Source organism: Melanerpes formicivorus, unplaced genomic scaffold (assembly GCF_026170545.1).
Source record: "Melanerpes formicivorus ecotype bairdi unplaced genomic scaffold, bMelFor1.0.p_v2 SCAF_3, whole genome shotgun sequence".
Classification (NCBI taxonomy): domain Eukaryota; kingdom Metazoa; phylum Chordata; class Aves; order Piciformes; family Picidae; genus Melanerpes; species Melanerpes formicivorus.
The window spans coordinates 20,787,095-20,799,880 of NW_027142355.1; the positions used below are offsets into that span (position 1 = coordinate 20,787,095).

General features: G+C 39.5%; 1 protein-coding gene across 5 annotated transcripts in view; it reads left to right on the plus strand.

Annotated features, from left to right (window-relative positions):
• The first annotated feature begins 219 nt into the window (after positions 1-219).
• Positions 220-12,786, plus strand: part of USP6NL (USP6 N-terminal like) — a 141,332-nt gene continuing 128,765 nt past the window's right edge. Inside the window, exons 1-2 of one of the 5 annotated variants that reach the window (XM_068168558.1) lie at positions 220-239; positions 5,667-5,756. In XM_068168558.1, coding sequence (XP_068024659.1) covers positions 5,753-5,756 — 4 coding nt within the window. In that variant the 5' untranslated portion in view covers positions 220-239; positions 5,667-5,752. The other 4 variants (XM_068168543.1, XM_068168549.1, XM_068168573.1 and 1 more) reach the window with 4 other exon arrangements.

Below are 12,786 nucleotides of genomic sequence, written 5' to 3' on the forward strand. Positions count from 1 at the left end.
GGCAAATGCAGGAAGCTGGGTATTGGTGGGAGCAGGACTTGGCCCTGGAGCTAAATGCCTGAGTGTCACCTGGCACCCATCCCTATGGCTGCCAGAGCAGCTCCGGCTTCGGCGCGGAACGGTTCCCCGCGCTGCCTGGGCACCAACACGCCGGCCGCTGCCGAGGCCTCGTTACGAGCCCAAGATGGCGGCAGCGAGAGCAGAGAGTACGGCGGGGTCAGACACCTCCACGCCTCGTTGTGAGTTCAACATGGCGGCAGCGGCGGGTCAGCCCTGTGGGACGGCGCTGGCTGGGGAGGGGCGGGGGCAGGGAGGGTTTCCATAGCTGCGGCCGCCGGTGTCACACCGGGGCACTTCCTGGTTGGAGGCCGTCGGTCCCGGGGCAGCAAGCGGGGAAGTGCCGCTAGGGATCAGGCGGCGGACGAAGGCCCCGGAAGGATAAGGAAGGCGAGCAAAGGTAGAGGAGAGCCGGGACGTCCGGCCATTGTGTGGCCTCCCGGGGTGGCCAGTTGGACCCATCCATTCCTGGGGCGCGAAGGGCGATGCATGTCGGGGGGAGATGCCGCTCCGGACCTCTCCATTAAAGCGGGCGGGGTGGGACCCAATTCCTAGAGAGCTGAGGGGAGACGGGCGGTACCATCCGCCCCCGGGGGGAGCCTGGGCTGCGCACACCACCCGCGGAGCTGGGGAGGTGGAAGAGGCGCGAGCCGGCTCCCGGAGGGTGTTGGGGTGGTTTCAGACTGTTCCATTGCCTGTGAGGGTGTGTGTGTGTGTGTTCTGAAGGTCCCCACTGTTTCTGCTGGGGTGGAGGTGGAGGGGCCAGTGTGTGGAGCTCCGAGGGGCCGGCGTTGCGGAGCCCAGGGGAAGCCGTGGTGGAGATGTCCCTGGGTCCCATTGTAAGGCTTGAGTGAGGTGTGGCGTGGGGGCAGGGAGGGTCCGCCCCGGGGGAAGGGACCCCCAGCACGGGGTGAGGGGTGCGCTCCCTTCAGAGGTGGGGGGAACTGTGGTACCCTGGGCCTCTGCAACCAGAATGGGGATGAGGCTGAGGCAGGGAATCTGTGGACGGAGGAAGATTTGAGGGGGTCACAGCTGTGGGTCCTCTTTTCTGTCAAGGTGAGAGGCTGTAATAACCTCTGTCGGGAACAGGGAAGTTTTGGATGGCTGTGCCCTTGTTCTAACGTGAATTTCTGGTATTACTGCTTTCTGTACCTGCGCTCCTGCTTTTTGTAATAGTTCAGGTATGTGGTGAAGAGTGCTAGGCTGAGAGTCGTGGTCTGGTACAGAAGAGTCCACAGTCTTGCCTGCTCCCCCCAGGCTGTGCTGCCATCAGACTTCAGTCTCCATAACCCTCTCTTAGTCCTTGGTCTCTGCTGGGACTGTCAGCCTAAGAGCCAATTAGCAGATGTTTTGGGTTCTTTGCATGGTGTGGATGGTTGCCTGTTCGAAACCACCGAAGCCAGTGAATTGCCAGCTGAATTAGAGTCAAGTTGTGACTTAAAACGTAGTTGTCGAACTCCTGTACCAGTTGTTTGCCCGCATGCACTTGAGAATAACTTTCTTTGTGCCGTTTTCTGTCTGGAGCGGGCAGCTGCACAGAAACATCGCTATCAGGGCAGCTGGTTTTTTAGCCTTCACTGAATTACAGTGGAATGAAGGCGAGTACGCATCTGCCTTGTTCTTAACAAATGCGTTTTGTGGAGGATCAGCTCAATTAGAGTAATTCTACTAAAAATTGTTCTCTGTGGTTCTTTGGCTTAATGTGTACCCTGCAATCTAGAGCTGCAGTGTGACAGCCGAAACTCAAACTCTGCTAGGCGGGTGTATGTTTCATACAGCGTCCAATCAGCAGTGCCTGAAACCAAAAGCAGTTTGCTCCAACTCTTTGTAGTGTAAATACTCCTGCTGTGAACAAAGAGGAGGGTGTGTCATTGTGGTTGTTTCATTTGTACTTCGATGTGCTTCCTCACTTGTGGCCAGTCAATGATTTTGTGTAGGTTCTTAAACAGTAGTAGTCTTACTTTGTTGCGAATTTTGCATCTCTGCCCTTTTAAGCTGAGATGCTCAGAAGCTTGGTGCTATATTAGGAATTTTTATTATGTTCCTTTTAATGTCTGTGCTCTTAAGTGACTTAGTTTTCCTTCTTTTTAATTTCTGTTGTAACTGATTATAACTTTGAAGTTAATTCAACTTGGATGCAGTGTAAAAATAAGTATTTAGTAGAACTGCCTTTTAACCAGCTGTTCTTTTGCCCTCTGATTATACTGCATAGAAACTGGTAATTTCAGACTTAATGTTTTGCCAGCCAGCTACCTATAAAACTTTAGAACATGTACTTCTGAAATCTTTTTATCTGTTTTCTTTAAGGGGCCATAACGTTTTGGTTTAAGGAGGAAAGTAAGTGGCAGTAAAGTCTGATTTCTGCCAGGCAGACTGTCTTTAGACTATTTTGTCTTTGTGTGTGTTTTTAAACAGTGCAGTTGGGTGCTGCTGCTGTGATTTCTGGTTCTTGGGAACCAGGGATGTAATTTTTTAACATTAACATTTAAGTTAAACGGATAGTACAATAATATATGGGCCAGACATGGCAATAATATACAGACTGAAAGGAAATAGCTTATCTGCATAGAGCTGTAGTGTGTAGAATGCTGTAATTTACTCGCAGTGTGGCTCACATTAATTATCCTGAAACAGAGTACTGGGTAAAACAGATCTGGTGTTAGGTGTGGAAACAGATAACAATGAAATACTATTAGTGTGCTTGAATTTAAAGTTGTAAAGAGCTTTTCTTACTGCGGGTATTCCTTTCAAATCTCTGTTAAAATGCTGATCAGGGAGTGATTACCACCAAGGGCTAGTAGTTGTGTGTTACTAGAGGAAATACTGGGTGGAATACAAGGGTGAACTCCTCAGGAAAAGAGAAAGATCAAAGGTGTGTGTGTGGTTTGGTTGTGGTGTGTGTGTGTTTTTTTTTTTTTTATAGTCATATTAATTGCCCAGGAAAGCATGGAGGGCATCAAGTACTGTTTTGAATAAAAAGACTTCTTTCTTGTTTTTTTTCCAAAGATGGTGTCTTTCGGCAAAGCACTCAACAAGTAATTGCCTTTCACTGTGGTGCAATAGTTGGTAGTGTTCCTGTGCAGCAGAGGACCCTACAAGCATTAAAATAAATCAGGTTGTTGACTAAAGAGTGCTAAGTGATAACTGGTTTCTAGCACACATTCTTAGGAAGCGGGTCAATATTGGAGTGCAGTGGGAAGTGCAGACTTTCTGATACTTGGCTGTTGACTTTTCCTGACTTTCCTGTACTAATTGTTACTGTTATGCATGAAATTATGGATAAAAGATGAAACTTTCCTTTACTTAGGGACTTCAGCACTTTCAAGTAGTCAAGTAAATGGCCTACAGCAAGATGGTAAAGCTGTGAATAAGGGGAATTTACAAAGCAGGTATGCAGAGTTAATTCAAAGAACAAAACCTGAGTTTAACCAAAAGTCTGTAATAGCTAATAAACAGGTATTAGTAATAGCTAAGCAAAGTATCTGGACACGGAAGGCAAGGTAAGAGAAACATTTTATGGTTGGAAGTTGGGAGTACAAGCTGCTGAGGTGTGCTGAAACGTTCACTTTTCGTGGCTGTGACACGTTTTTAGGAAGAAGGTAGCTGCTATATTCTCTCCTGCTCATTTCCGTAGTGTTACGTGACTAGATTTTTATAAACGATATGGTGCATAATTATGCTATTATTAGCCTTAAGTAGTTTTCAGAACTGGTGTTTTGTTTTTTCCTAATGAACAGCCTTTTCCTGTACATGCACCAAATAAAATCCTTGGAAATGAGATGCCTGTGAGGCAAAGTGTCGTTAACTCATGTTTCCAAAACTGAGGTGAGGCTATACCTTTGCAAATCAAGTTGAATGGAAGACTATAGGCTTCCAGTTGACGCTGTGGAAGATTGAAGAACAGTTTGGGCCTGAAGCCAGGATGGAGCTCTGGTCAAAAGTGCCTTGGACCTGGGTTCAGGGCCCATCTGTATCACGCATTTGATGTTCTTACCGTGATAACTAATTAGTCCAGTGAATAGTTAAATGTCTTGCAAGTTGTATTTGCTGATTTTGACTTTAGTAATCAAAGGGAAGCTGACAAGTCTGCAGATATAATATTTTTTAACCAACCATTTTATTTTTGATTAGGCAGTGTGTGTTTAAAATCTTAAATTTAGCAGCTGTTCATAGAGAATTGATGGGATGTGCAATTCAAACTGCTCTTCCACAGTGATTGCACCATCTAATGGCTTTGTGTTCATCTGTTTTTTTGTAACATTTACTTAAGTATTTCTTCAGCATGTTACCTGGGTTACCTTTTCAGTGCAAAAGAATTTGGTTGTAATTTTCAATCTGTGCCATTGCCAAAGGCTTCTTTTGGGCATTTGGATTTTTTGAGGTGTGTGGGTGGGGTTTTTTTGTTTGGTTGGTTTTTTTTGGTAGGTGTGTTTTTGCAGAAATGCTTTTAGCAATTGATGCAGGAACCTTTGTGTGATGTGAATCTAGTCTGTAATAGTTTCTCCACTTTTCTCATGTTCTGTAAATCTGTGTTATGCCAAGTCATAATTCAGGAAAATTCGGGTTCCTTTTTTTTTTTTTTTTCCCTTTTTCTCCCTCTCTTTTTTTTTTAACATGAAGAGATCAGGAAAGTTGAGACTTGAACTCTGAGTCAGCATAGGATATTATCTGGCTGGATTAGCACAGGTGGTCAAGTTCAGTGAGTTATAATTGACTCTGAAAAGAGGAAATAAATAATTTTCCTTATTTCACAGAAACTTGATTTGTGCAGGTATTGCAAGAAAACTCTTTATAGCTTAAAAGATATGTTTGCTTTTTTTACCTTTTCATCTCAGCTGTGCAGTGAGGTTACTTTCATTTAAGTATTCTGTCAGACTTGTATAAATTTGCTTTTAGCAGCAGGGTGGAGATTATATAATACCTTTTTCCAAAATGTACTTGCTGTGCTGTCATTGCTGGAGATTAAGTCCTCTGTATTTCGCTTCAGGGAGAGCGAGGCATGTTGTTAGTGAATCCATATCTGCTCTACTTGGATATCTTTGTTTTGTTTTGATTATGAATTAACTGACCTGATGGCTTTCAGTTGCTAGAAATAGTAATCTTTTCAGGGTTATTTTCAGAGGTGGAAGTGTTGGACAATGCTTACTTAGTAAATGTACTTGTTTACTAACTTCTTGTGTTTTAAAGACTACCTTTTTATTGCATCTTCGTGGTGGCTGAGATTGCTGAAGTAAAATACTACCTTGATGGAATTTTCAGTTACTATATCCCTATTGCAGTCTTGCGCCTTTAAAGTCTTAACACTTTAAAGTTAAGACATGAGAATGTATGTAATTTTTTTGGGAGCAGTTACATTTTATGAACTGGTACAGGCATACAAATTTATAATATGAATGTTAGGAGAAAGTACATGTTCTGAGTTGATAGACTTGAAAATACATCCATAAGCAGTAAAGTTCCTCAGTCATAACAAATATGCCTTTGTGGTTTTGTTGTTTTCTTTTTTTTTAAGAAGGATAAAAAGGAATGACATTTTATATTTAAATTTTATTCTAGTTATTTGAAATAGAAAAAACAATTTGTCTTTTTTGTTTTCCTGCCAATATCAGGACATGTATACCTCTGAGAAACCTTCTCCAAGAAGATACCTTGCTTCAAGACCTCTCTTGGATTATATGCAAAGAAGTTTCCAGTCATGAGTGAGTAGATTTCTTTGTTCAAGAAAAAAGAAATCCTTTGTTTGTACTTCGGAAGAAATACGCTTCTGTAGTAATTCCTCAGAAAGATTCATACTGGGTTTGTCTCTTCAGTCCTTGGAAAAATTATGAATAAAGCTGAGAACTGGCAGATGCTCTTCTAAATCTGGAAATTTTTGATCAGTGTGTGGCATATAAGATTTCTGTGTTGGTAGTCTGGTCTAATTTTCAAGAAGGTGGTTTCTGTAACAAGCTGATGTTTGTCCTTTTTTCAGTATAAGTAAAACATGTAGCTGAGGGGAAAATGTCTTGGGTTTGCTAAGAACTCCAAAATATGTGACTGGCCAGTATATTAAAATATCTGGTAAAAATCCAACATAAAATGAATGGACTTCATTTTATGGGGAAAAAATAAATATATTACTCAAATTCCAGTATAGAGGTCTGATCCCAAAAGAATTATGGCATGTGTTGGAAAGATCTGAGCCATAGAAAACTGTGACTTAAGTTCTGTTTCGGTGGGGGGAAAAAAATGGATGAAAGATACCAGAAGTTTTATCATAGGTGTCTATCTGATGGTAAGGTAATCTCTTTTTTAGCAAACTGCTTTGAGTATTTAAAGGTATCTCATAAGTTTTTGCATATATGGGATGTGTTAATGTAATTCTTGACAGAAACATTATTTATCCTTATTTCTACATCTTGTAAGGCTAGAACTTCATATCCATAGGAACTATATTTATACTGCAGCTTAGTTTCAGTGTGACTGTACTGAATCTGTTGGAGACTGAGCATCTAGTTCACAGGATAATTATATCCTGTGTTAGTAAAATAAAACCATTAGATTTTCTGGGAGGAAGCAAGTAAAGAAAATTGTTGGTTAAATTTCTTGTCAAACTAAATGAAAAATTACTGTTCTTGACATCTGGAAGAAAAAAAGAATGATGAAGGAAATGCTTGCTAAATAGAGCAGAGGGAAAACCACACCAAAAAAAAAAAGACTGGAAGAATTGCTTAGTAAAGCCAGAACTGTTTTAGTATTGCATCGGATTTCTCATTTCGTTTTGCTGTTCACACATTTACATTTTGATGCTTTAAGTATTTACTGTATTGGACAGATGACAGCTTTACAGGCAATTATTCAAGTACTCCAAACCCCTGATTTGTCAAACACTGCTATAGTAACCTTCACTTGTTTTACAGAGCACCACATGTGCTGTCATTGCCTTATTTGTTATGTTTATGACTATATATAAACTAGGTCTCTTTGCCTTTTGAATCATAGTTGCTTTAGTCAGTGTGATTCACCAAGGTGCTGCTGTGATGTTGGTTTGAAGACAACAAATACTGTCATAACTTGAGTAAAATATCATTACTTTTGGTGAGATTTTGACATGATTCTAGACTGGGAGTTTACCTTTATATTGGGGAGAGTGAAGAATGAAAGATAATGCTTTGGCAGGACCTTTTATGGTGATTAATAATAATGTTACTCAAAATACAATCTCTTCTTTGAAGGACGCATAACAGCCTTGTGGTAGATTAGATGCTTAAATCTATGTCAAGTGGTGGGCTTCAAGGGCAGAACAGAAATGCCTTGGTGTTTTGAAAATAGGGTTTATGAGAAGATATTTGTGTTCAGCTGGTGTTGGATTTCTTATGTTATAGTTTACTTCAGAGAAACTTGAACTATAAGCATGGTCTGTGTAGTTTTAGGTTCCTCTCTACCAAATACCTCAGTTGATAAGATATTAATCATCTTACCAAGATGCATTTATTTGCATTCTTCTGTACATGTAAACTTATCCACAAAATCTGTGGGCACCTGGAGTAGCTAGATGTGTTAAGTGATAGGAGTCTCTAGTGTTCTCAACCTGTGCATCACCTACTGTAATTCAAACTGAAAAACTCTCTAGACTGATGATTTGAAATGTGGGAATGTCAGACTTAACCATGACATTATTATTCTATAAAGAAATTCAGAATGCTGTGATGTGCAGACTGCATTATAGAATCCTACTTGTTACTGTCTTGCCATACATTTAATGCAGTATTTATTTCCATTGTTGTTTGTAAAAGGACTATTCCAAATCTCAGTCCTAAAATACTTAAATCTCTTTTCTAGTAACAGTCCTAAATTTATTCACAGGCAGTTCATACCTGCTTGTTGTTTTTCATTTGTTTGTTCTTTTTTTTTTTTGCAACCTTATTCACTAGCTTAAAAAGTTATTTTTACCCTGTATTTGTCATTCTAGCAGTTTATTACATACAATATGTTATTATATTGAAATAGCTTGTAGAAGCACCCATGTAATATCTTGATTTATTTTTAAGTAAGTTTATTTATAAGCAGAGGAAGAATTAAAATCTTTTGGAAAGCAGACAGGGGAACTACAGTTGTATGACTTCTAATAGTTCCAGGTGATTGCTTTGCATCCTGTTGCACTCAATCTTCCCGAGTATTGGGGAAGAGCATTGACAGAATTGCCAAGTCCACCATTCCTGGTAGTCTTTTAGTTGTTGAGTACTACAGAGAATCTGAAAAGGTGTTAAAACTGAGGCAGTCTCTGTTAATGCTTTTATTTCTGTGGATTGCCTTTATAAATGTCTGTTTTCATGGGAAGGATAAGACAAATTTGCTTTTCAAATCTTACTTTGTGTGTCCCTTATGCCAGTGATGTCACATATTTAGAGGGTGGGCAAGAGTCTACAGTGTAGCCAAGTTAGATTGTTTTGATTTATTTTGTATTGGGAGAAATCCTGGCTGGATGTAACCAGCCTAGAATGTCACATCACAGAAAGTGTGGGCTTCATCTTCTCTTTTCTCCAGTTGTTGACATTTAGCTGCCAGAGATTATGTGGTGTCATGATAAATTCTTATGAGTGTAAACTATGCTCTTTATGTTTGGGAGTTTTCCTGTGCTTTCTTCTCTGAAGAAAGGTCAGTGCAGTGAACTGACTTGAGCTGCTGTAATGAGCTCAGGTTGCAAACAACTAAACTAAATATTATTGTGAAAAGCTGCTGACTTTTTTTTTTTTTTTTTTTCTCCTCCTTAAATGTATAGGATGTAGTGTCAACTTTTTTTTATTCTGCTGTCATAATGAATTGTACAGAATAATTCTTTCCTGGCTTTGTCTTTCTGCTTTTACTTTTGTTTCCCACACCCCAAGAACTTAATACTGCGCACAGTTGGCAAGTTAACCTGCTATTCTTCATACTTCAGTATTATCCCTAGTTTTAATTTGTGATTGAGGGTAGGAGTGCTTCTTGTGTGTTTGGAGAAATGCTATGCTATGTAACCTTACATTTTGAAATTGATCAGTATGACCTGGTAATGAGGTGGGAAACTTTTAGCTTCCTCGGTCGTGTGATTAAAGGCTTCTTCTGTTCGATGGTTGGTTGGTTAGTTCAGTGGTATGATTAAAGGGTTCTTCTGTTTGATGGTTGGTTGGTTAGTTCTCTTGACCTCTCATTACAGCTGGTCTTCTAGTTTGTGTTCACAGAGGTACCTTTGGGTTTTGTCATCTCTTAATACAGACAAACAAAAATTATGAGTTCTGTTCATGTGTGTAGAGAAGTAGTTTTGGCTGTCGATTTCTCTGTTCAAGAGCAATAAACTTGGGAGTTAGAACAAAGTTTCCCAGTTTGCAAACTGGGAAAAGTTTGTCTGCAAAAGCTGGCTCAGTTTTTACCCTTCACCTCCAGTCTCCCCTTTTATATCAGATTGAATTTGTAGTGAATTGAGAACCAAGTCAAACTCTTCATAAAATAAATCCTGTGAAATGGACAATCTCTGGTGGTTTACACAAAGTGTGAGGTGGCTCTGTGGCTTTGTGTGTTTTGGGGTAAAGTATTGCAAATAATGATAAAGCTGACTGACTTAGTTTAAGAGGCTTTCTAATCACCTGTTCTTTTCAGTGACCTGAGATTGAAAGCAGTGAAAAAGACTAAGTTGTGATTCATACATAAAGCAGCATACTGGGAAAGGGAAGCTTAGAAGGAAGCTATAATGCCTCTATAATGAAATACAATAATGAAATATAACAATGAATAGCTAAAGAATGTGAGATTAGCATGTAACATAATACATTTTTCCTTTACTTTTGAATCACAAAACCTGAAAACCTATTCATAAAATACAAACTTGGAGGTACAGTATGTGAAATGCTTCCTTTAAGTAATTGTTTTTCTGATTTCACAGCACTACTATCTTACAAAGATTAGAAGTGTTGTGATGTGACAAAATATACAAGAAGCTGTTGTCTTCTGGGTCGTCTTTACTGAAATTTGAAACTGATTCTTTATGAAAAACTGAAGATGTGAATGATAAAGAATTGTAAAAGACGGGAGATTTGAAAGAGGTTAGTTTGAAGATCTGGGATATGTTTAAAACATTTTAGGAGTTAACTAGCAATAACTTGCCCTGCAATTCAACTATCTAGAAAAGAATGAAACCCATGTGATGCTTAAAATAGTAAGTTACTGTACATAATGCCCTTACAAAAATGTTTTCATTGATGACATGGACAGACATTTATCTTGTATGTGCTGTATTTTATCTTGAAGCTGTCTGGTGATTTTAACTCTGTACATAATTGCAGTGGCACATGAGCCCTTGGATCAGAAGTAGTAGTGTAGTAACTTTTTTTTTAGGTGGGAGGAGGAAACATGAAAAATACATATATTCAAAGTTGTTTGGCTCCTGAACCTAGCAGTCAGGGGAAGTGTTTACCATTCTTGATCTTGGTTCACTTACTCTTCTGTATTCCCTTAACTTCTCATATTTGTTTTTTTTCCAGACATTGCTAGTTAATTCTGTATCAGTTAGCAGGCTCCTTACTGTAGTACAGCTAGCACTTGGAGGGGGCACTGTCAGCAAGCTTGATGGAGAGAGTAACTCTGACTTCTGAAATGCATGAGTTACAGAAACTTGTGTTGACTTTGGGAAAAGCTGAGTTGAATTTTGTTAGAAAGGTCTGGCCTGTAGGAGCCAGGGCTGAACTGAGAGTCTTCCAAATTTTATGATCTCCTTAAAATGTTGCGATTGCCAACAGTGTCCTTTCCCTGTCTGAATTCCTGCATTTTTCCTTGTTGCAGGAGCATTCATGAGGTTGGTTTGAACTGGGTGGGCTCTCTAAGCCGTTTGCTACATAGCTGCATAAATGATTGTGCACAGAGAGAAGTGCAGGGGTAAGAATAAGTGGTTGATGAATGAGACTGCCCTTTCCAGTGGTAATGCTGGTTTTCCCTTGAAGTCTAAACTGTTTAGGAATATAGTCATCTTAGGCTTCCTCCATACTAAGTGAGGAGAGGCATCTCTGGAGGGCTAATCAGATCTTCAATGACCCGGTTTCTGACCAATGCTATAATTAAACTGCTCCACTAGATACAGAAGATGCATAAGTTGCATACAAACCCAAATGTTTTACATACACAGAAGCAATTCATCACATTGAGGGAATAGAGCCATGTTAGGAGGTATCTACTTGTTTCTTTAAGATTCACATTTTATGATGTTGGATCTTTTCTTACATCTTCCATAATGAAATGATGATGCAACTTCTAGGACCTTGGGACTCTTACTTTGCTGAGAGTACAGCCATTTAAATGTATCAGAAAACAAATTAAAGCTTCTTTGAAATTCATCTATATTTAAACAGATTATTCAGATTAATATTTTTCTTCATAATCCTTTGTTTTTCATTACTTCAGGATATGTAGGACTGGTGTGTTGTGGCATTTGTTTCACTTGGAGTTTATTTCTAGCTTGAAGAAGACAACAAATATTTTTAGTTTAGCTCTGTCACTTTTTTTAACCAAACAAAGTTTGTCTTCACTCTCTGTAGAATGAAGTCACCTTTTTGTTTCTTAAGTTTTGCAGGAGCTTACAGCTACCACTAACATATTTTTCACATTCAGACATTGTGCTTCCAGGTGGGGCCTTCAAATTCAGTGGTCTCACTTTCTATAAGGCTTTGTCAACATACAGGTATTGTGTAGTATTTACTGTTTCATTTAAATTGGTTAATGTCTTGAAGCTAATTTTGTTAAAACTCTTTGCATGTATTTCAGATACGTTTATTGTACATTAAAAAAGCTGGATTGTTGGTTTGGTTTTTCCATAAATGAAACTCCAAAGCTATCTTCCTTCATTTGAACTTACTCTGTGTGGATTTAAATTGATGGTCAGATTGATGTGGCTTCACTAAATAAAGTTAGTGCAACATGACACCTACATGTAAACCAAGGGAACCAAAGTGTTGGCCCTAGCAGGAAAGCATTCTTAGTTTTGAACTGATAGGAGAGTAGTGGCAGGAAAATTACCATCATGAGCATTATGGAAGACCAGTCTTTTTGTATGTGCACTTACTGCTCCCTAAGCATGTCCTTTTTAGACACTTGCACTTTACATTTATTTCTTCATGTTTGGAATGAGAATTAAGGTTGCATTCTTTATTTTATGACACACTAACTCTGCGTCCAAAGCAGCAAAGTTTGTTTAGTATTAATTTAAACATAATTACATGGTATTAGATATTGTATATTTTTTACATAAGTACCTTCTATTTATATTAGAAATCATATGCTTGGAATGTAAAACCATTCTGTTTCTAATTCCTGTAACAATCCTCTTTCTAAATTTGTTTGCTTCTCACAGTTTGAATGATGACCAGTAAGGACCATTAGTAATTACCATGAATCTTAAGGGTGCCTATGAAAAAGCTGGTGAGGGACTTCATAGGATGTCGGGTAGTGATAGGACTAGGGGGAATGGAACAAAACTGGAAGTGGTTAGATTCAGATTGGATGTTAGGAAGAAGCTCTTCACCATGAGGGTGGTGAGACACTGGAACAGGTTGTCCAGGGAGGTGGTAGAAGCCCCATCCCTGGAAGTTTTTAAGGCCAGGCTGGATGTGGCTGTGAGCAACCTGATGTAGTGTGAGGTGTCCCTGCCCATGGCAGTGGGGTTGGAACTGGATGATGTTTCAGGTCCCTTCCAACCCTGACAGTTCTGTGATTCTATGAATTACT